Consider the following 25,273-nt stretch of genomic DNA (forward strand, 5'->3'; position numbering starts at 1 on the left):
ATAGTTGTTGGCTCTCACAAAGTCTGCTTTGATTAGCATTGTTGTTGATAGGGAAGGGATCTTTGGTTACTAGCGCGACGTCACATGATCACGTAACTGGCTTCCTCATTATCTCTCAAAATGACTCGGGAATCTCCTTGAGATTGATACTATTTCGATCATATCTATTTATTCGCAAATTCTTGAAATCTTTTGGTGTCAAAAATCAGACATATATGATAATAGCTTCAATATAGAGGCAACTTGTTTTTCCACTCTAAGGGCTGACAGGGCCAGATGGAAATTCCCTGCTTTGCCTCAAGGGCCAGACGACCCAGAAGAGGACTGACAGAGAATATATATATGTATATGTACGTATATATATTATATATATATATATAATATACATACATGTATATATATGTATATATATATATAATATATATACATGTATATATATATATATATATATATATATATATATATATATATATATATATATATATATATATATATATATATATATATATATATATATATATATATACTGTATATATATACTGTATATGCAGGGTACACCCTGGAAAAGTTGCCACCTCATCACAGGGCCAACACAGATAGACAACATTCACGCTCACATTTACACACTAGGGCCAATTTAGTGTTGTCACATAATTGAAACAAAAACACACACATTAGCTTTCTCTAATGATAGCAATGTGGCAAAGTTTTGCTACTGATGTTACCAATCATTGAATGTTTAGCCTATTGTAAAAAGACTGCAAATTGTTAGTTGCTTCTCTGGCATAGATTTTGTGTGTGACAGCCAGACTTTTCCTCGGGTTGAGAAGCAATTTTTGTTTTAACCTATGAGGACTTTTGTCTTCTCTGACTTATAAAAGTTGGATACTCGTTCTGAACAAGGCCAATGTGTCAAATCGTAAGGTTCATGCGTTTGGACGTGAGCTTTCACACAGTTTTGGATGCCTGTTTTTTTTTCAATCTTTTTTAACAGCGGGCAGTGTGACGGACGTACTAATGTTGGCATCCTAGTACAATACATGCTCTCTGCCTGCATGGCCCTTCTTCCCCCCTTAGCTTATCTGTACCTGTCATTTCTTCTAATCTCGTGCCCTCACGCCTGCTTTGAAGTATATAAAAGAAACAGAACTGCAAATAATATCAGAGTGTAAAACTTATCCACACTTTTTTAAAAACTGGACATACAAGAACAAGTTGTTTATTATTATTAAGACTTGGATACTTTTGTTTTTGGCTATTATTACATGTTTCTAAACAGCACTCTGAGACTAAGAGCACTTTTTTTTTGCCTTACAAAAGTCTGACGTAAATAATTGGTGGTTTCCAACACACACACAGCAAACCTGCTTTTGCAGTTTCACAAGTCTGTCCAAGTTGAACACAAACCTGTCTTCATCATGAAATCGGTTTATTGTGTAAGATGAATTGTTGAGATGTCTTCCAGTCTAGAAAAACGTACAAGATCAGTCATCTTTCTTCCCGCTGGCACATTCTCCACTTTGCCTGCGTACTTTGTCAAATGATAAGGGCTTGAAAAGAATGATGCCACGCGTTCCCAGTCGCAATAAAAAAAAGTGTTCAGCTCGAAGATAAAGGACAAACAGATGGCAAAATGTTTATTAAAAACTGACTTCTCAAGAGTTCATTTGATTGGAAGTGGTGACTTTTATCCCCAATTGTAGAAGTATATCTTCTGCCAGCTGGGCAAGTAATCCATGAGAGGCCCTGGGAAACACAAGCACCTTGTTAATGTTACTTTAACCTATTTACTGTCAATCAACACTGACATTGAGTTTGGTTACACCATCCTATTATCATTACTCCCCTTGTTCACATCAGACGTGTCCAGTCTTAGAAACATATTTTGTCAAGTCAGGGTAAAAATGCCAATAACCTGTAGAGCTTCTATTGAAATCTTATGTCGAATTGTGAATATGGTAATATTTTTAATCTTAATTCTATCACAACAACCAAACATACTCTCCATTGTATTCAATTTTAACAAGGTAAATTAAAAACATACAAATAAAATGGTGTGTGTCCAAATAGTCTCGGGGCATGTGTGTCTGGCAGGGGTCGGTGCCTCAGGCTACTGTCGCCGGGCTGTGTCTGCGGCCCCTGGGTCCCACCGTCCACCCCTTCCGAATGCCCGTCTTGGTTGGGGCCTGCTGGATCTAGTCCCAGCATCTATCATGGCAGCCTGGTGCGCTGCAGAATGCTCTGCAAGTTGACCAGCTGCTGGGGTAGTCAGCATGTCTGTAAACTACCTTTCTCCTTTTTTTAATTTCTTTTTTTTCTCCTCCCTCAGGGGGAAGCTCCGTCAGGGCAGTTGCCGGATGTTCCATCTCCATCGTTGGGTCCTGCGGGGAGACTCTGGGCCCCTCGGGGCGTCCCGTCTTTCTGCCCATGTGGGGTGTGGTATCTCGCTGGCTTGGGGGATGGCTGTCCCCTGTTTCTCCCGTGCCTTGTCCTCTGCTGGGCGCGTCTGTCTTAAGCCTGCCGTTGGCTCTGCCGAGCGGCACGGTGGACCCAGCTTTGGGGTTTCTGTCGCTGGCCAGCCTGGCTGCGTCGGATTGGTGGTGCCTTATTCCCTGGGCACCGCACATGCTGTTTTGGGTTGGGCTCTCTGGGTAGCTGGAGCCGTACTTTGGCTCCCGCACATACTGGGAGCTAAATATATTGTACGTACAAATTCACAGACATACTCACATACACACAATTATTCATACATATATACACACGTTTTAGTCCTGGTCGTGGAACTGTGGACCAGCTCTATACTCTCGGCAGGGTCCTTGAGGGTGCATGGGAGTTTGCCCAACCAGTCTACATGTGCTTTGTGGACTTGGAGAAGACATTCGACCATGTACCCCGGGAAGTCCTGTGGGGAGTGCTCAGAGAGTACTGTCTTATTGTGGCGGTCCGCTCCCTGTATAATCAGTGTCAGAGCTTGGTCCGCATTGCCGGCAGTAAGTCGGACCCGTTTCCAGTGAGGGTTGCACTCCGCCAAAGCTGCCTTTTGTCACCGATTCTGTTCATAACCTTTATGGACAGAATTTCTAGGCGCAGTCAGGGCGTTGAAGATATCTGGTTTGGTGGCTGCAGGATTAGGTCTCTGTTATTTGCAGATGATGTGGTCCTGATGGCTTCATCTGGCCAAGATCTGCAGCTCTCACTGGATCGGTTCGCAGCCGAGTGTGAAGCGACTGGGATGGGAATCAGCACCTCCAAGTCCGAGTCCATGTTTCTCGCCCGGAAAAGGGTGGAGTGCCATCTCCGGGTTGGGGAGGAGATCTTGCCCCAAGTGGAGGGGTTCAAGTACCTCGGAGTCTTGTTCACGAGTGAGGGAAGAGTGGATCGTGAGATCGACAGGCGGATCGGTGCGGCGTCTTCAGTAATGCGGACGCTGTTTCGATCCGTTGTAGTGAAGAAGGAGCTGAGCCGGAAGGCAAAGCTCTCGATTTACCGGTCGATCTACGTTCCCATCCTCACCTATGGTCATGAGCTTTGGGTCATGACCGAAAGGACAAGATCACAGGTACAAGCGGCCGAAATGAGTTTCCTCTGCCGGGTGGCGGGGCTCTCCCTTAGAGATAGGGTGAGAAGCTCTGTCATCCGGGAGGAGCTCAAAGTAAAACCGCTGCTCCTCCACATTGAGAGGAGCCAGATGAGGTGGTTCGAGCATCTGGTCAGGATGCCACCCGAACGCCTCCCTAGGGAGGTGTTTCGGGCACGTCCGACCGGTAGGAGGCCACGGGGAAGACCCAGGACACGTTGGGAAGACTATCTCTCCCGGCTGGCCTGGGAACACCTCGGGATCCCCCGGGAGGAGCTGGACGAAGTGGCTGGGGAGAGGGAAGTCTGGGCTTCCCTGCTTAGGCTGCTGCCCCCGCAACCCGACCTCCGATAAGCGGAAGAAGATGGATGGATGGATGGATATACACACATACATATATTCATTCATTAATACATACATACGCGCACACATTGGTACTTACCCATATACATAGGTAGTACCTACACACACACATACACAGTACATACATACACACTCATGGTACATACACCCACACACACATTCACTGTACAAACATACATATACACATACTGTACAGATACATTCACTGAACAAACATACACATACACATACTGTAAATATAGAAGCACATATGCATACATACACTCATGCATGTAATACCGTTTCATCACATATATATTGTTGTTCCCCTATGGGAAACTGGGTAAAACATGGCACACTGACAAAACGTAACCTATTGTTACTATAACAATCTACAAGGTTAATACAGTTCACTTCTCTTTCTACCCCTCCATTTATTTGCTTTCTTTTGTAATTCAAGTTATCATTCAACATGTATTGTTGCATTTGTAACAATTGTATTGCTGATAATAAAGGTAATTAATGTTATTATTCCATATTAATAGTGCTATTTCTATTGATATTTGTATTGCTCCATTTGTAGTGTAATAATGTTCATTGTAATTTCTGTTATTAATATTTACTTCACTAACTGCTTCTTTGCCATCACTTTTCGTATCATATTTTTACACGTTGTATTTGCTGATGTTGTTCTGTTGTTGTCTCTCTGTCTTATCCCCCTCTTGTCCCTGCAATTTCCCCCTCTGTCTTCCTTGATTTCCTCTTTCTGTACCCTACAGCTTCTGTCCGGTTGCGCCAAACATTGAATAAATCCATTAATAAAGTCAAATACAAATAAGGCAACAAGAGAAGTATCCCACACTTCTCTTTTGTAAAGTAAATTTGTACAGCCGATATGGGCATCTACATCAACTATATGATTTGCCTGAGTAGCTGGACAGGACAAAAAATAAATAAATAAATAAAAAGCAAACACGTGAGTGAAGAGTACTTACGTGCGACAAGGCCTATTCCTGGCACGTGATTGGCCAGAAGTCGCAGCAGGAAAACAATCTTTTCCCTGCAAATGAAGGAACACTCTTTTTAATATTTGCGAGTTATTATTTGCAAAGAGAAAAACAGCATTCATGCAGGTAAAGACAGACTGTATCTGACCAGTAGTTAAGTTGGGCTCAATACCTATTGTGATAATTTCTTCCTCATACTATCATCAATATTATCATTTAAATGCAACCCAGTATTGTAAATGTTCCAAGTAGGGGCTCCACAATTCAACTTTTGATGCAGATTCCCTCCACGCTAAATATAGCATCATAGTTGTGGCACAATACAACCCTTCTGCTGCGTCTTCTCTTTGGCAAAGCAGGTGTGTTTGTAAGCGGAAGTACAACACACACAACGACAGTACCATTACACTGTCATGTGTTTATGAGCGAGGGCGAACACAAAAGGGGCCCAAATACGCATTTATTCCCCCCAAAAAATAAATGAATAGGAAACACTGACGATATAGTATCCATGTAGAGTGGACAATGCTCTTGCGGGAAGACAAGCCAAGCTGGGCTTTGGAGGTGTAAGACATAATAGAGAGGAAAACAATTTTCATGAATACTGTCATAATTAATCAGATTACAATTTAAAATTGTGCCCAATACACAATAAAACACAGAAAAGACATCAAACAAAGAAAAACTGTTGCATAAATACAGTTAGGCCAAATTATTCATACCTGGGCTACATTTTCTGAATGATGTTGGCCTGAAATTACTAAAGAAGATAATAAAAGATTGCAAAGACTGTAATTTTTTTTATGGCTGAAGGATATTTTTTCCAAACCCATACAGATAACTTCCTGCTTGTCAAGACCAATACTCATAACCGCAAACTTGTTGTTTTTTTTTTAACCTAAAGGGGAACTGCACTTTTTTTTAATTGCTCATATTTTACAACCTTTATGAGAGACAAGCACACATAAGTCTTTGTTTTTAATTTACGTTCTAACTTCTACATAAACTTAAATAAAAGTCCTCTTACAATGGAGCCAATGGTAGCCATGTATCTTGCGTCTCTTGCGTTTATTCAGACCATAAAACCCAATAAATAACCATCCAAAAAGCACCAACAATACTTCATTTACATTTTGTGATGTAAATATTAACTGGTGATTGTCAGATGAAGCCTCATTAGGTATTAAGATTAAAGTACCAATGATTGTCACACACACACTAGATGTGGTGAAATTTGTCCTCTGCATTTGACCCATCCCCTTGGGGAGCAGTGGGCAGCAGCGGCGCCGCGCCCGGGAATCATTTTGGTGATTTAACCCCCAACTCCAACCCTTTATGGCTGAGTGCCAAGCAGGGAGGTTATGGGTCCCATTTTTATAGTCTTTGGTATGACTCGGCTGGGATTTGAACTCCAACCTACCGATCTTAACCACTTGAGTCAAATGGTTCAAGAAATTCTGGAAGCTGCAATGCATGCTTCAGCACAAGACATCACCTGCTTGTCAAATGTATGATTACAAATAGCTGTATTTGAACCACAGAATGTGTGATGCATTGAATTGTTGCATCTGTCCTGGCTCTTGGAAAAGACAGTGACTAACAGGAAATGTTTGACCGAATGGTTTTGCTAGTTAAATTAACACAAGTATAATAAAATGTTTTATGTGTTATATATTGTGTTTGTATTTTGCCAACATGGTAGAATCATATGATAGGGCAGGTTGTATGATGTTTTTTGTCACCTTGAGCAAATGGCATAAAGAGGAAAATGACAATAGAATGTAACTTGTGATGTACAGAACAGAGGAGATTTATTTCATTTTAGTTTTAAGTGATTTTTTTTTCTTGACAAAACCCTTCCAGCAATTGAATTCTGGTGGCTGGTTAAAAAAATAGTAAATACAGAATCCATCCATTTTCTACCGCTATTCAGAATGCGTTACTTTATTAAACGTAATGTTTACAGTGATAAACAATTTCAAGATCCGACGTTGTCGAGTATCAAACCCACATCATGAGGCATAAAAGTCATATGTGCGAACCGTTACCCTACCAAGTATCTGCAGATTTGACATGCAGAAGTTAGTTATTTAGTATTCATAAGAAAGCGGTAACTGGTTTCCATTAAGTTTACCGTCATTTTTTTATTCTATTGGCATTTTAAAAACTATTTTTATTCTTTATCGAGATTCCAAACTGACCACAACTCTCAAAAGCTCACATTTTCAATGGAGTTTGGGCGGTTCATGAGTTGTCGAATCTCCCGCCAACATCTGAACTGCGCCCCAAAGCGGTCATGTGGTACAGCCTGGCAGCGAAGCTTCACACGTCATCATTTCAGGCTCCTCCCCTACAGGAAGCAAGCCTAAGTTGATATGCGTTTCGCGGAAGCTCTTGTTGTTGTCTCTTTGTCTAATTCTCCTCCTGTCCCCGCAATTGCCCCCTCTGTCTTCCTTTTTTTTCTTCTTTCTATCCCCTCCTGCGCAAAATATTTATATACATTTTAATAAAGTCAAATACAAATAAGACAACAAGAGAAGTACCCCACACTTCTCTTTTGTAAAGTAATTCTGTACAGCAGATATGGTCATCTTATTCAATAATGTGATTTGCCTGCGTGGATGGACAGGAAAAAATAAATAAATAAATAAATAAATAAAAGAGTAAAATATGTAAATATTACATGCTATTATGATTGCGCCCGTTACTACATTACATAAAGTATATACTTACAGCATGTACATAAAACATTGATGGAGGCGTTTGGTTGTTTATAAGGGCTTTAGAATAGAGCGACTCCATAGGCTCAATTGTAAGTGGACTTTTGTTGTATTTATTTACTAGTTAGAATGCATTAAAAAAAAACATGCGTGCTTGCCTTTTATACATTCTGAATGATAGGGAAAATTTTAAAAAAAGTGTAGTTATTGTTTATAGTTTAAGGACTTCGGACAAAATGAGCCCAGATCAAAATCCGGGATACTAGACAGATGGGTGATGACAAATTATAAATGATTTTAGCTTACGCCATAGGACGTGGGCAGGGCATGGGGACAGACTTTAATAGTCAGTCTGACGAGTCGGCAGAAAATGTAAACACTCCACAAACAAGGTCTGATGTTGATTAAAATTCGTGTATGATGAAAATGATACTCTGAAGCTGTGCATACGTCACTTCCTGAATTAGTCAGACAACAGGAAATGACAATTGTGTGATCTCTGAGTTGCATGGGGGTTTGAGAGCAGCTTTCATTATCTTATGGTCAATATATCTCCCTAACCTATATGCCTTTTTTGCACCAGTTTAAGCCAGAACGTTCACATGTAACAAATATAAACTTACACTCCAAATTTTAGCAAGGCATAAATCACTTTTAGCTTAATTGTATCTTTTTGAGATTTCCATTTATTACCTCCGCCAGAATGTTATGCAATCGCCGGGGTTTGTCAGTTATTTAGCAAACTTAACACAAAAACGTATGGGCGGATTATGTTGCAACTTTTGGGAAGTGTCTGAAATGGGATAAGGAACAATTGGTTAGATTTTGGACCTGATCCGGATCATTTATACTATGTCACCTTTTGTTTACGCTACAAGCTTTAACCCTTGTGTGTGAATTTTTGTGTAGCCCAGCAGAAAAAACTGTGGATGACAGAAAAGAGGGTTCACTTTGTTTCTTTCATTCCGCTATCAATAGCTCACAGAGTAATGGGCAGATTTTGATCAGCATTTCAGCAAATCTCTGAAATGGCATAAAGAATAAGTCATTACATTTTGGGATTGATCCAGATAATGTCAACATTACCTTATGATTACGTTAGAAGCCTAAACTTCTTTGTATAAATGCAAGAGGCACTGGTTTCACTTTCAGACTTTCTTTCGTTCTACAGTTATGGGCACATTGTGATTAAACTTTTAGGAAATGTCAGAAATCGGATGAAGAAAAAGTGATTACATTTTGGGATAATCCGAATCATTGTCTGATTTCAGGACTTTTTTATTTACTATTGGCAGGTTAGGCCTAGGAGGTCTGCGCTCTCCAAATTATTTTCTAGTTCCATTTGTGTTATATGGCCTAAAACATACTTACTCTGAATATATGTCATAAAACGGAGAACGAACAAGGTAGTAGAGCAAAATAAAGGTTCTCCTTCTCATCTCTTCTCTCTCCCATCTGTTGTCAAACTTCTTCTTCTCATGGAGCACCGCAAAGCTAGACAGGAAAGAAGAGAGGCATTTTCATGTCAGTCGTCAACATCTTTTACGTCTGATTCTAAGAAGAATGACATCCTGACGTGCTTAAGTACGTAAGCAACATATTTCTCAATGGTAGGAGATGCCAATATGTGACTCACGCTCATTAAAATGTTGCCCTTGGCTAATACCTTTGTATAGCCAGACAAGTATAGTAACTCATCTCCTGTTGTTTGTGCTGCTCAAATTGTTTCATACATGTGAGTGATAATTATAAAATGAAAATTAAGCTAGGTAATAGAAAAGTTAAAACAAAACGCTAAAAAGAAAGCAAGACATCGGTAAAACAGTTTTCCTGAGTTCAAAGTCAGTTGCCCTTGTAGCTGTTTGTCCCGTATTTGAACATTTCTCCACGTTTAGTTTGCATTGCAGATAAGTCAAACAGCCCCGAAATGACCAACCAGGGTTTTACACGTAAGCATTCTTCCTACGCACAGTAACACATGTGCAGACAGTATATTGTATGATGGAGGCAGCACAATCCTGCAGGCTGATGAATGGAGAGGTTCTCCTTCAGTATAGTACTAAGAAGTGTCTTTCATACAACATGTGATTTTTGATGTATTTTTGAAAAGAAAACAACTCTCTCGCAGGTTCATACATTACACGTATGAGTGTAATCTTTTGGATGTCTAAATAAGTCGATATGGCCAAGATGGCCAGAGCTTGAGTAATGGAAGTACATAATGGTGTGCTTTGGTAACTGATCACTGTTGTGCTTTCTTTGCTTGTCTTTTTTGTTGCATAGTTGAAGACTAAACAATTGAACTTAACCAGTTCTTCAGAACAACTCATATTTAACATATTTATTTTAGTTACACGATTTCTTAATTTACGATAGATCATCTCATCAGAAAGTAGACCAGAAGAGTCCGCCAACTTTTTAGCCTGGTTTCGTTGTAAGTGCTTTGAGCTCATTCCCTAACCAAATGGCGCCCCCTGGTTAAGAAATGAGCTCAAAGCACTTATGAAGCAACGTAACCAGGCTAAAAAGTTGGCGGACTCTTCTGGTCTACTTTCGGATGAGATGATCTATCGTAAATTAAGAAATCGTGTAACTAAAATAAATAGAGGTAATAAAAAGGTATATTATCAGACAAAGATCTATGACTTTAGACATGACGGAAAACAATTGTGGAACATTTTTAAACAATTAATGGGAAGATCAGCATAATGTAAAACAAATTCGTATATAGAAGTTGGTGGAGCTTACCTGACTAAGCCAATGGAAATTGCCACATATTTTAATAATTACTTCACAAACAAGGTGGAAAATCTGAGAGTGAACATGACGCCTTCTGATGGCTCCTCCTCATGCACATTAAATGAAAATCATATAATGAAGGGTAAAAACTGCAGGTTCAATTTTGTACCAGTTAGTAGTTCTGAAATTAAGAAATTGTTGTCATCACTGCCATCTGATAAACCTGCTGGGACGGTCATGCTAGATGGCAAATTGTTAAGAATTGCGGCATGCTATGTATCAACTCCGGTTTGTCATATATTTTATAAATCATTAAGATATGGAGTCTGTCCTGGGGTTTGGAAGGAGGCCAAGGTCATCCCTCTACCCAAGGACAAAAATAAAGATTTTACTGGTAAAAACAGTAGACCAATAAGCGTACTTCCTGTTCTTAGTAAATTGATGGAAAAAGTTGTTTTCAAACAAATTCAAGATTACTTTACCTACAACAAACTGAAGTCGTGTTCCCAGCATGCTTACAGGCAAGGTCACTCAACATCTACTGCTCTAGCTCACTGATGACTGGCTGTCACAAATGGATGTCAAGAAGATGGTTGGCACTGTCCTGATTGACTTTAGTGTGGCATTCGATGTCGTACATCACAACATAATGATCTCCAAACTGAGAAAATATGGTTTTAATACTATGTCACTTTCTTGGATGTTGAGCTATCTATCAGGAAGATCACAGAGAGTGTTTTAATGCTAGCCTATCTGAACGCAAGTACAATTACTGCGGCGTGTCTCAAGGAAGCTGCTTAGGTCCTTTACTTTTTATTATTTTTACTAATGATCTTACCTGTGTTACAACAAACACCAATATGGTTATGTATGCAGATGACACAACTCTATACAGCACTGCCTCTACCTAAATGACCTAGAAAATAACTTAAATCAGGACCTGGAGAGAGTGTCACGCTGGGTAAATGATAGTAAACTTGTTGTGAATATTGACAAAACAAAAAGCATTCTTTTTGGATCCAGGCATATGCTTGTTGATGACCCTCAGCTTCATATTTCAATGTCAGATATACCTATTGTGCAAGTCAAAAAAGCAAAACTGCTTGGTGTGCTATTAGACAGTCAACTGTCATGGTCCGATCATATTGATAGTATTTTAATGACAATGGGAAGAGGTTTAGCCATGGTCAGGAAGTGCTCCACCTTCTTGACATTCTCAACAATGGCTCAAGTCATACAGTCCTTTGTTTTCTGTCATCTTCATTACTGTCCTATAATATGGTCTGCTACGACTAAGTCTGACCTGCACAAACTGCAACTTGTTCAAAACAGAGCGGCTAGACTTCAAATAAACTTAACACAAATGTCAGGAATTTGGATATCTTAAATAATTAAAATCAACAGAGAATCAAATACTGTATATTACCTCAATTGCATGTAAAAATCACACAAAAACTTTAAAAAGGAGATAGCAATCAACACCTTTACCACTGTAAATATGTACCCATCATCTGGAGAAAATAAAGCCATTATGACATATACTGTATGTGGGCTGAGGAATTACCAAAGAAAGATCACAAAGAATAACAAAAGGCCTAGGTATTCACTGATGACTTCATGACAATGAAACCCCAGCACAACAGTAACACAATGTTGTTGCGTTTGGACTCAGTTGCAGTAAACATTAATGCTCAACCTATTTTATCAAGCTGGATTTCAGTTGCAAATTAGTTTGCAATCATTAGTTAAATTATGAAAGTTATTTTTAATCATTGTTTTCCAGCAATTTTAATATCTGCACAATGTGGCTGAGCTGGTTCTAAATATCCTGTTTGTCAAGAAATGACAATGAAGTCAGATAATTACACTTGAACTCATTGTGACTTAATAAAGTTAAAGTACTACCGATAGTCACACACCCACACACTGAAATTACTCTCTGCGTTTGCCCCATCCCCTTGTTCCACCCCCTGGGAGGTGAGGGGAGCAGTGAGCAGCACCGTTCACCGCGCTCAGGAATCATTTGGTAATTTAACCCCCAATTCCAACCTGAGTGCCAAGCAGGGAGGTAATGGGTCCCATTTTTATAGTCTTTGGTATGACTCAGCCGGAGTTTGAACTCACGACCTACCGATCTCAGGGCGGACACCCTACCACAAGGCCACTGAGTAGGCCTAATAGTAAATGTTTGCCCTTCAGAAAATTATAATGTAAAGACTTAAGAATAGTAGAAAGATGACTCAAAGAATATCTCAAAGTTTTCTACAGTATTTGTGTAGGTCAAAGTTCTTCCACAACAGATACAAATTAAGGAAAAGTGCTTGTCTATATATGTATTCCATTACCTTTTTCAGCTACAATCATATTACAAAGAAGACATGTGCATACCTGGAAAGTTCAAGAGCTGCAGAGATGATCCATGGTTTCCAAGACTGTTTCCCACACAGTCCGAGGCATAGTACTGCAGTCACAGATTGCTTTTAAGGACAACTCTCAAGTAATAGAGATCGAGCAATAAAGCTACAGTGCAATTATTTTTAGTAGCTGTACATTGGCAAAAGTTTAAGTTACAAGCCTCTTCTTCGCTAATTGGCATAGCCAATGCCACAGTAAACACTGTAAGATCTGCCCAAAACATCCTGTTTTACTTGCTAGCCTTAGTTTGTACCTATAGATTGGCATAACTTTGTTTTGAAACAATTGGAACAAATAAAGTGAGTGTGAAGTACAGTGCTGAGAAAAATAAGTGGATTATATTTATTGAATTAAAGAAACACAATCATCCAAAAACATGACAGACTGTATAACCAATTTAGCAGACTGAGCGTAGCATTATTAGACTGCACTATACTGAAGAAGGAGGAGTCTGTAACAACAGCCAAGGATGTAAAATGAAATATGAAGAGAATTTAATGGTGTGTTTTGACGGCTCGAAGAAGATATCATAGAAGTCCCCTCTCCAAGGTGAATGCTGTACATTATTGTATTACTTCATAAAACTACTGTAGTTGTTTGTCATACAGTGCATCGTATTGTTTTTCACAAAACATTTATCTAGAAGTTATTTTTTCTTTTTAAAAAGGCATGTAACATTTTAAAAGTGTGCTGTTTTGGTGGTGCCAAGCAATTGATTTCAATACAGTTCAATGGGCAACATTGATGGGACGGCGTGGCGAAGTTGGTAGAGTGGCCGTGCCAGCAATCGGATGGTTGCTGGTTACTGAGGTTCAATCCCCACCTTCTACCATCCTAGTCACGTCCGTTGTGTCCTTGGGCAAGACACTTCACCCTTACTCCTGATGGGTGCTGGTAGCGCCTTGCATGGCAGCTCCCTCCATCAGTGTGTGAATGTGTGTGTGAATGGGTGAATGTGGAAATACTGTAAAAGCGCTTTGAGTACCTTAAAGGTAGAAAAGCGCTATACAAGTATAACCCATTTATCATTTATGATTTGAGCTCCGTCATAGAATCAATTGAGCTCATAAGTTCAGGTGCTACTACAAATGTTTAGGGTTTTTGATAATTCATGTAGCAATGGCTTCAATTTAATAACACATTTAATTTGAGGAAATCCTTAAAAAATGTGGCAGCTGACATCATTCATGTATTCTCTATACTGTCACTGCACTTCACAAACATCCATTGTTAAGCACAAAGCACCTATCCTGTGAGGTGAGCTGGAGCCTATTCCAACGGACTTCCGACAAAAGGCTGACACGTGGGGACTGAACCTACGCTAGCTGCAAAGAAACAAATCAGGCACTGCACAAATCTGTCCTTTTACTTCAATAAGTTATCTTGTAGACCAGGGGTCACCAACGCGGTGCCCGCGGGCACCAGGTAGCCCGTAAGGACCAGATGAGTAGCCCGCTGGCCTGTTCTAAAAATAGCTCAAATAGCAGCACTTACCAGTGAGCTGCCTCTATTTTTTAAATTGTATTTATTTACTAGCAAGCTGGTCTCGCTTTGCTCGAAATTTTTAATTATAAGAGAGACAAAACTCAAATAGAATTTGAAAATCCAAGAAAATATTTTAAAGACTTGGTCTTCACTAACTAACAAAGAAACAGATAACAGATTTGGTGTCCAGTTCAAAGTGTGACATGATTTATTTAAAAATTTGAGAGTTGACTTTTGTATTTTACATGAGTTATTTGTACAAACATGGTGAAAAGTAAGTCATGATTTGTTAAAAAATGTTAGTGGCTAGCTAGTTAAAATGGGATATTGTGATTTCACAAGACTGTCTTAAAAGTGATCATTTGAAAATGTTCAATTTGAAAAGTGTGCACTTAGAGAAAATATAAAAATAAAGTGTTGCATATTGATATTTATCTGTTCCTATATAGTATATATTTATTGTGAGAAATCATTAAGATGATCAGTGTTTCCACAAAGATAAATATCATTAATTATTAATAATAACAGAGTTAATGGTAAATTGAGCAAATTGGCTATTTCTGGCAATTTATTTAAGTGTGTATCAAACTGGTAGCCCTTTGCATTAATCAGTACCCAAGAAGTAGCTCTTGGTTTCAAAAAGGTTGGTGACCCCTGTTGTAGACTGTTGCCACCAAGTGGTGAAAATGATTAATGAAGGCATCAACACTGGGACATTTAAACTGTGCAGAAGCTTGAACAAAACAGTGATTCCAAATGTTGTGTTTTGAAGAAAATGCACAGAAAAAATTGTCACACAACCACTAAATAAACACTTAGCGTCCAACAATCGTTGTTGAACTCTTTTAGTTGGGTTTCAGGGCAAAAGTGACTAATGATTTAACTATGAACTATGGACGTCGATCCAGCATCTGTGTTGCTACTCCTTGATCTCAGCAATGCCATTGATCACAACATTCTTTTAGATCGCATCAAATGAAGTAACAGGAGCTAAAACAAGAAAATGCTAAGTCTCACTGAATCTCACTGAAAAGACGCACTGTGTATCTCATATCGATGTGACCGTTGAGTATGTTAAAGTCACCGGCGGAGTCCCACAAGAATCGATTCTTGGTTATGTACCCTTCAGAATTTACATGCTGCCGCTTGCCAACATCCTATGCAAACACGGTGTTAGCTTTCACTGATGACGACCAACTTTCCATGCCCCTAAAGCTGGCCAACACACCAGATTGTAGTCATCTGGAGGCATGTCTTAATGAAATTAAACAATGGATGTCTGGCAACTTTCTGCATCTTAACCCCAAGAAAACGGAGATGTTGATTATCGGTCGAGCTCGACACAGGCTTTTGTTTATGGATACCACTTTGAAATCAACAATAAAACAACTGTCCAAAGCGACACCGAAAATAAATCTTGGCATTATTTTCGATCCAACTATTGTTTGAGCTGCACGTTAAGGATGTTACTAAAACGTCTTTCTTTCATCACCATAATATTGCTAAAATTTGTCAACCAGTGACACGAAGATCATTATACATGAGTTTGTTATGTCTTGTCTCCATTACTGTAACGTATTATTTTCGGGTCTCCCCCTCAATGTCCAGCCATAAAAGATTGCAGTTGGCGCAAAATGTGGCTGCTAGACTCTTGGCCAGAACAAGAAAATGGGATCATATACCCATATACTGGCCCACGGTACATTGCAGGTGCGATTTAAACACTAAACGCTCCAGCACCATCTTATCTCTCCACTTGTATTGTGCCTTATGTTCCGTCCAGAAATGTACGTTCTACAAACGCCGGCTTATTAGTGACCCCCAGAGCCCTAAAAAGTCTGCAGGCTCAAGAGAGTTTTCCACTCAGGCTACAGTACTCTGAAATGCTCAACTTGGAGATGCTACTTCTGTGGATGCATTCAAGTCCCACCTTAAAAATGTATGTATATACTCAAGCCCAGGGGTACCCAAACTTTTTGACACGGGGGCCACAATGGGTGTGTATATATATATATATATATATATATATATATATATATATATATATATATATATATATATATATATATATATATATATATATATATATATATATACATACACATATTTAAACACACATATGTATATATACATACATACATATATATATATATACACACACATACATAAACATACTGTATCTATACATATATACAGTAGATATATGTATATCTACATATACATATAGATACGGTATATACACAAATACATATATATACACACCTAAATACGTATATACACTACCGTTCAAAAGTTTGGGGTCACCCAAACAATTTTGTGGAATAGCCTTCATTTTTAAGAACAAGAATAGACTGTCGAGTTTCAGACGTAAGTTCTCTTTTTCTGGCCATTTTGAGCGTTTAATTGACCCCACAAATGTGATGCTCCAGAAACTCAATCTGCTCAAAGGAAGGTCAGTTTTGTAGCTTCTGTAACGAGCTAAACTGTTTTCAGATGTGTGAACATGATTGCACAAGGGTTTTCTAATCATCAATTAGCCTTCTGAGCCAATGAGCAAACACATTGTACCATTAGAACACTGGAGTGATAGTTGCTGGAAATGGGCCTCTATACACCTATGTAGATATTGCACCAAAAACCAGACATTTGCAACTAGAATAGTCATTTACCACATTAGCAATGTATAGAGTGTATTTCTTTAAAGTTAAGACTAGTTTAAAGTTATCTTCATTGAAAAGTACAGTGCTTTTCCTTAAAAAATAAGGACATTTCAATGTGACCCCAAACTTTTGAACGGTATTGTATATATATAGATATACAAATACACATATACATAGATACATATACATTCACACATACATATATACAAACATATATATATATATATACAAACATAAATATATATATATATACACATATATAAATTTTATACACAAATATATATATATATATATATATATATATATACAAACATAAATATATATATATACACATATATAAATTTTATACACACATATATATATATATATATATATATATATATATATTTATATATATATATATATATATATATATATATATATATATATATATATATACGTATATATATATATATATATATATATATATATATATATATATATATATATATATATATATATATATATATATATATATATATATATATATATATATAAACACACACACACACACAGTTATATACAGTGAGTACGGAAGAATTCAGACCTCTTTACATGTTTTACTCTTTGTTTCACTGCAGCCATTTGCTAAAATTTTCATTTTTCTGTTATGTTAATGCTGTGGGGATGTTTTACAGCGGCAGGAACTGGGAGACCAGTAAGGATAGAGGAGAAGCAGCAATGCAGCAATATACAGAGACATCCTGAATGAAAACCAACGCTTCCCATCCAAGCTGATAGAGCTTGAGAGGTGATGCAAAGAGGAATAGTCGAAACTGCCCAAAGATAGGTGTGCCAAGCTTGTGGCATTGTATAAAAAAAAAAAGACTTGACATTGTAATTGCTGCCAAAGGTACGTACATGTAAGGTATGTACATGTAATTTTGTTTTTTTAATTAATTTGCAAAATTAAGAAAAAACATTTTCACATCGTCATTATGGGGTATTGTCTGTTAAATTTTGAGGACAAAAATGAATTTATTTCATTTTGGAATAAGTCTGTAACATAACAAAATGTGAAAAAAATAAGGCGCCGTAAATACTTTCCGGATGCACGGTTTATGGAAAAATAAAATACTTTTATATTCAAAAATAAATAATGAGGAAGACTTTTTGGAAGGATACAATGTACAAGGGGACGACTGATGTACACAGTCTCAGCGATGGTCTCCTGGAGCAGCAGGGATGTTGGTTTACTGTGGAGCTTCTCCTCCTTCAAGTTCTGTCTTCTCTTGTTCTTTAGGCTGGCTGCTCTACACACAGATGGAGCTGCAACGTCACACAGAAAGGGTGTTGTACTACCCAGCAAATATCTCAACCGGAAATTTATTATTGAGGTCCTTGGCTCGGCTTCGCCAACAAGACATCAAACTTGACTAACTAGAGGAAGTAGAAGTCATAACAAAGTTTCTGTATTTGAAACTGTGAAAGGATCATTACCTTTATTAGCAAAAAAGTGCTACACGTCCAGGTCCTGGTCCCCCATGAAGAAACAGCTTACCAACACTATTAGTGAAATATTATTGTTTGCAGACAAATAGGTTTTAGAGAGAGACGTGGGAGGCCAAAACACACGGCCAGCTCATTTAGACACGCCAGGATGCAGCGATTGCCTTTAAGAGACAGCCAAAATTGCAAGCAGATAATAATATTCTTACTCTCTAAAAACTATTTGTCTGCACACAAGAGTCTTTTACTAATGATGAACACAATCATACTTCCTCCTAGTAAACCTGCTGTACCCACCCTCCACACTCCCATGATTATAGCGCTAATTATGTTTAATGTCCGATTTGACAGTGAGGTTGATCGTTAAATCAGACTCAGCCAAATCAAATCGTCGAAACTTCTGCTATTTGAAGACAGTCTTAACTCTAACACATTCCATTTTTAATTTAAATGAAAGCTTTGGGTCTCAAATTTTACATCGACGAAAGCGGTCAAACATACTGTATTTGTCGCCGTCGAGTTAAGTAGGCATGTTTTAATGATAATAACATTGTGTACCTGGACTTGATGAGTTCCCTTGAATGGAAACAATGTCAAACCAATGTTTCTAGGCGTTCCAACGATGCTTACCACTGCCCAGTGATCTGATGACCCGTCCTGACCTCTGGCCCACAAAGCAAGTGTCATCTTGCTGCTCCACATGACTATCTGTAAAGACGAAGAAATGAACACTAGCTATATTTGACACCTTCAAACTTTTAACTCATGTAGAACACGGAAACAATATGTATGTTACAATATTTTTTTAAATAAATGGTCAAAGAAATACTCAAAAACATTAGTTTAGTTTGACTCATTTGATGTAAGTATCTATTAAGGTTGTCCAAATCAAAGCTTGAATCCAGATATATTTAAATATTAGTGAACATTACTTAAAAAAAAAAAGCAAATACACATGCACAATGCAGTGTACCAGAACCAACTCAATCATGATAGGCGACTATGAGCACAACAAGCGTTAAGTGAGAAAAATTAACCCACATAAAATACTGTAGTTACATGGCTCAGGTGCTAGGGTGGTTGTCTCACAACCTGATGGATGCTGGTTTGAGCATCAGGCCCTCTTCAGGGACCATGTCAAAGAATCCTTATACTATACTGAATTGTTGCTCCTGATGCTGTCATCAGTAGGTGAATCAGTAGGTAATAGTAGCCATGTGTACATGAGCAATTTTTTTTCTGATCTGATCTGAATTCGGATTAGAATGTTCCTGTGTACATTGACCCTGAAAAGAATTATCTGATTATGACGTGCATCTTCATGGGTCACACCTTAAAGGGGAACTGCACTTGTTTTTGTTCACAATTCTAATAAGAGACAAGAAGACAAAAGGTTGCGTTTTTTTGCATTCTAACATGTAAAAACCGGCTCGTTTTAAGTGGCTAACAATGCAGCTAATGGGAGCAAACAGTTCAACATCTAACTCATTTTAAAAATGCATTCAAAAACCATCATCAAGACTTAATTTATGCTCCGTAACCTGTATAATAATCAAGCTGTAGCGACATTGTTACTGTAAGAGCGAACACGGAGGAACTCTTTTTCTAGCGTAGTAACACATCGGCATGCTTCAGTATTAGCAGTAAAAGCTAGCTACGGAGAGAAATAAGCTGGCTTCTAAGTCAGCACAAAAAGCGATTGAGTTTGTAATGCACATCACGATAGAACACCAATCTGTACTGACTGAAAAACATGAACAATTATATTACAGTATCTGTAAAGTACTAGCCCACTAGCGGTATAGACTAATGGGGATCCTTAATAAACTAAACTAAACATTAGAGCCTAAAATGAAGGCTCTAGCCAATTTAAAAAATTTAAAAAAATGAAAAAATTTGAGCTCAAAACTGGCAGTCATCTTGGAATTGAAGATCAAAAATAGGTCATCTCATTACATAACCACCAAATATGTATTCCTTGATCAAAATAAGCTCTGAAATTATGTATTGTGCGTCATTGTAGGTCAAGTCATTCAAAAGTTAATTTCCATCTTGGATTTTGGGCTCTCACGAAGTTTGCCCGCCATTTTGAAAAATACACCCCGGGCAAATTTTTTTAGTAACCCTCCTAGATGACTAATGTATTGAGAAACGGACCTTTCCTCTCCACGGTCACGGAAATGTCTTAGATGACCCAACTATATGTGAATAATGTCTGTAATTCTAACCGTGACTCATTTGGTCAAAGTCCCTTGAAGGAGTTTGTTAAAGTACGACCCCTTTGTGTTGCCGAAAATGACAGACGGAAACCAAGATGGCCGACTTCTTGTTTGTTTTAAGATACGGGTTCTTGAGACTTTGTCATGCATCCTGTCATGACGAACGTCCCTAGCGATTTTTGTGACGATACGTAATTTTGGGATGAGGGGCTCAATTTTTTCAACTTAAAAGGGGGCGCAATTGAGCCAAATTTTGCAGTTCAGTTTCAAGACCTCTAAAATATTTGATTAGAGCCCTACCGGCCATCTGTGCAAAATTTGGGGAGTTTTCATGTATGCCGACTGCCTCAAAAATGTGCCCAAATGGGAGAATAATAATAATAATAATAATAATAAACATTGCAGTTTCAATAGGGCATTTTGCCTGCTCGGGCCCTAATAATAAAAAACACAGTAATTTCAATAAGGCCCTTGCGGTGCTTGCTCCACTGCTCAGGCCCCAATAATAATGAAAAACACAGCAATTTCAATAGGGCCCTTGAGGTGCTATGCATCGCACCTGCGGTGCTTGCTTCGCTGCTCTAGCCCTAATAATCCTAATAAAAAACACATCAATTTCAATAGGACCCTTGCGGTTGCTCTGCTGCTCGGGCCCTAATAATAAACATTGCTATTTCAATAGGGCCTTCGGAGGCACTTTGCCTGCTCGGGCACGAATAAACATTGCAATTTCAATAGAGTCCTTGCGGTGCTTCGTATTGCACCTGCGGTGCTCGCTCCGCTGCTCGGGCCCAAAAAACATTGCAATTGCAATAATAATATAGGGCCCTTGAGGTGCTCTGCATTGCACCTGCGATGCTTGCTCCGCTGCTCGGGCCCTAATAAGATACTGTCATGACTTTCATCTACTTTTATGTAGAACATCAACTAAGAAATGCTGGCTAAAATACAGAGGACCCTTTCTTTGGAATAAACTGCCACCAGCTCTTCAATCCACAACATGTCTTTCTTCTTTTAAAAAAAACATTGAAGTCCACGTTGGTCTGAAGTGAATTATGATATTGATGCTTGCTGTATATAATACAGTATGTATTGCATGTGACTTGTCTAAATTATTTATTCATTTTGCTGCTGTGTAAATAGTGACGTTTCGGGGCAGGTGTCTTTACAAGACCTTAGGGTCTTCTTAACCCAGGGGAGAGCAAACTACGGCCCAAGGGCCACATGCGGCCCATTGGTCCCTTTAATCCGGGCCACCAAATATTAAAACAGAATTGAGCAAATATCTGTTTTGAGAATTGCCACAACAAAACTGATACTAGACTTCGAGGCACTGGCAAAAAAGGGGTGATCTACAACACTGCTCCCACCAAAAGAGAATATAAGTGTTAACCCTTTAATACCATTTGTATGTTTCTTTGATGTATTAATATGATATTGTTGAAAATAGATGTATTATGATTAAAATAGCCCATGTTTGAGAAGTATACTCTTAGTTCCATAAGATATGATATGCTTTGAAATGCATATCAAGGTGGCAGCTCTCTGAGCTGCCACCTTACCGTGGTAGAGGAGTTTGCGTGTCCCAATGATCCTAGGAGCTATGTTGTCAGGGGGCTTTCATGCCCCCTGGTAGGGTCTCCCAAGACAAACAGGTCCTAGGTGAGGGATCAGACAAAGAGCAGCTCTAAGACTTCTCTAGGAATGAAACAACAAGGATTCAGATTTCCCTCGCCCGGACACGGGTCACCGGGGCCCCCCTCTGGAGCCAGGCCCGGAGTTGGGGCACGATGGCGAGCGCCTGGTGGCCGGGCCTGTCCCCATGGGACAGCCCGAAGAGGCAACGTGGGTCCCCCCTCCAATGGGCTCACTACTCATGGGAGGGGCCATAGAGGTCGGGTGCATTGTGAGCTGGGCGGCAGCCGAAGGTAGGGCACTTGGCGGTCCGATCCTCGGCTACATAAGCTAACTCTTGGGACGTGGAACGTCACCTCGCATGGGGGTAAGGAGCCTGAAATTATGCGCGAGGTAGAGAAGTTCCGGCTGGATATAGTCGGACTCACCTCGACGCACAGCAAGGGCTCTGGAACCAGTTCTCTCGAGAGGGGCTGGACTCTCTTCCACACTGGCGTTGAAAGCAGTGAGAGGCGACGAGCTGGGGTAGCAATTCTTGTTGCCCCCCGGCTCAAAGCCTGCACGTTGGAGTTCAACCCGGTGGACGAGAGGGTAGCCTCCCTCCGCCTTCGGGTGGAGGGACGGGTCCTGACTGTTGTTTGTGCTTATGCACCAAGCAGCAGTTCAGAGTACCCACCCTTTTTGGATACACTCGAGGGAGTACTGGAAAGTGCTCCCCCGGGTGATTCCCTTGTCCTACTGGGGGACTTCAACGCTCATGTTGGCAACGACAGTGAAACCTGGAGAGGCGTGATTGGGAATAATGGCCGCCCGGATCTGAACCCGAGTGGTGTTTTGTTATTGGACTTTTGTGCTCGTCACAGATTGTCCATAACAAACACCATGTTCAAGCATAAGGGTGTCCATATGTGCACTTGGCACCAGGACACCCTAGGCCGCGGTTCCATGATCGACTTTGTAGTTGTGTCATCGGATCTGCGGCCTTATGTTTTGGACACTCAGGTGAAGAGAGGGGCGGAGCTTTCTACCGATCACCACCTGGTGGTGAGTTGGCTGCGATGGTGGGGGAGGATGCCGGACAGACCTGGCAGGCCCAAACGCATTGTGAGGGTCTGCTGGGAACGTCTGGCAGAGTCTCCTGTCAGAGAGAGTTTCAATTCCCATCTCCGGAAGAACTTTGAACATGTCACGAGGGAGGTGCTGGACATCGAGTCCGAGTGGACCATGTTCCGCACCTCTATTGTCGAGGCGGCTGATTGGAGCTGTGGCCGCAAGGTAGTTGGTGCCTGTTGTGGCGGTAATCCTAGAACCCGTTGGTGGACACCGGCGGTGAGGGATGCCGTCAAACTGAAGGAGTCCTATCGGGTTCTTTTGGCTCATAGGACTCCGGAGGCAGCGGACAGGTACCGACAGGCCAAGCGGTGTGCGGCTTCAGCGGTCGCGGAGGCAAAAACTCGGACATGGGAGGAGTTCGGCGAGGCCATGGAAAACAACTTCCGGATGGCTTCGAAGCGATTCTGGACCACCACCCGCCGCCTCAGGAAGGGGAAGCAGTGCACTGTCAACACCGTTTATGTTCTGACCTCGACTGCGGATGTTGTGGATCGGTGGCGGGAATACTCAATCCCACCGACACGTCTTCCTATGAGGAAGCAGTGCCTGGGGAATCTGTGGTGGGCTCTCCTATTTGTGGGGCTGAGGTTGCTGAGGTAGTTAAAAAGCTCCTCGGTGGCAAGGCCCCGGGGGTGGATGAGATCCGCCCGGAGTTCCTTAAGGGTCTGGATGCTGTGGGGCTGTCTTGGTTGACAAGACTCTGCAGCATCGCGTGGACATCGGGGGCGGTACCTCTGGATTGGCAGACCGGGGTGGTGGTTCCTCTCTTTAAGAAGGGGAACCGGAGGGTGTGTTCCAACTATCGTGGGATCACACTCCTCAGTCTTCCCGGTAAGGTCTATTCAGGTGTACTGGAGTGGAGGCTACGCCGGATAGTCGTACCTCGGATTCAGGAGGAACAGTGTAGTTTTCGTCCTGGTCGTGGAACTCTCGACAGGGTCCTTGAGGGTGCATGGGAGTTTGCCCAACCAATCTACATGTGCTTTGTGGACTTGGAGAAGGCATTCGACCGTGTCCCTCGGGAGGTCTTGTGGGGAGTGCTCAGAGAGTATGGGGTATCGGACTGTCTGATTGTGGCTGTCCGCTCCCTGTACGATCGGTGTCAGAGCTTCGTCCGCATTGCCGGCAGTAAGTCGGACACGTTTCCAGTGAGGGTTGGACTCCGCCAAGGCTGCCCTTTGTCACCGATTCTGTTCATAACTTTTATGGACAGAATTTCTAGGCGCAGTCAATGCGTTGAGGGGATCCGGTGTGGTGGCTGCAGGATTAGGTCTCTGCTTTTTGCAGATGATGTGGTCCTGATGGCTTCATCTGGCCAGGATCTTCAGCTCTCACTAGATCGGTTCGCAGTCGAGTGTGAAGCGACTGGGATGAGAATCAGCACCTCTAAGTCTGAGTCCATGGTTCTCGCCCGGAAAAGGGTGGAGTGCCATCTCCGGGTTGGGGAGGAGACCCTGCCCCAAGTGGAGGAGTTCAAGTACCTAGGAGTCCTGTTCACGAGTGAGGGAAGAGTGGATCGTGAGATCGGCCGGCGGATCGGTGCGGCATCTTCAGTAATGCGGACGCTGTATCGATCCGTTGTGGTGAAGAAGGAGCTGAGCCGGAAGGCAAAGCTCTCAATTTACCGGTCGATTTACGTTCCCATCCTCACCTATGGTCATGAGCTTTGGGTTATGACCGAAAGGACAAGATCACGGGTACAGGCGGCCGAAATGAGTTTCCTACGCCGGGTGGCGGGGCTCTCCCTTAGAGATAGGGTGAGAAGCTCTGCCATCCGGGGGGAGCTCAAAGTAAAGCCACTGCTCCTCCACATCGAGAAGAGCCAGATGAGGTGGTTCGAGCATCTGGTCAGGATGCCACCCGAACGCCTCCC

The 25,273-nt window shown here is 40.7% G+C and overlaps 1 protein-coding gene across 1 annotated transcript in view; it reads right to left on the reverse strand.

Moving 5' to 3' along the window:
• Positions 1-1,624: 1,624 nt before the first annotated feature.
• pex16 (peroxisomal biogenesis factor 16) overlaps positions 1,625-25,273 on the reverse strand; it is a 41,362-nt gene continuing 17,713 nt past the window's right edge. Inside the window, exons 6-11 of the mRNA XM_062030406.1 lie at positions 19,064-19,141; positions 18,110-18,253; positions 12,774-12,846; positions 9,018-9,140; positions 4,915-4,979; positions 1,625-1,746 (exon numbers count right to left, since the gene is read on the reverse strand). Coding sequence (XP_061886390.1) covers positions 1,688-1,746; positions 4,915-4,979; positions 9,018-9,140; positions 12,774-12,846; positions 18,110-18,253; positions 19,064-19,141 — 542 coding nt within the window. The 3' untranslated portion in view covers positions 1,625-1,687. The remainder of the gene's footprint in view (positions 1,747-4,914; positions 4,980-9,017; positions 9,141-12,773; positions 12,847-18,109; positions 18,254-19,063; positions 19,142-25,273) is intronic.

The sequence above is a fragment of the Entelurus aequoreus genome, linkage group LG02 (assembly GCF_033978785.1).
Source record: "Entelurus aequoreus isolate RoL-2023_Sb linkage group LG02, RoL_Eaeq_v1.1, whole genome shotgun sequence".
NCBI classification, from domain to species: Eukaryota; Metazoa; Chordata; class Actinopteri; order Syngnathiformes; family Syngnathidae; genus Entelurus; species Entelurus aequoreus.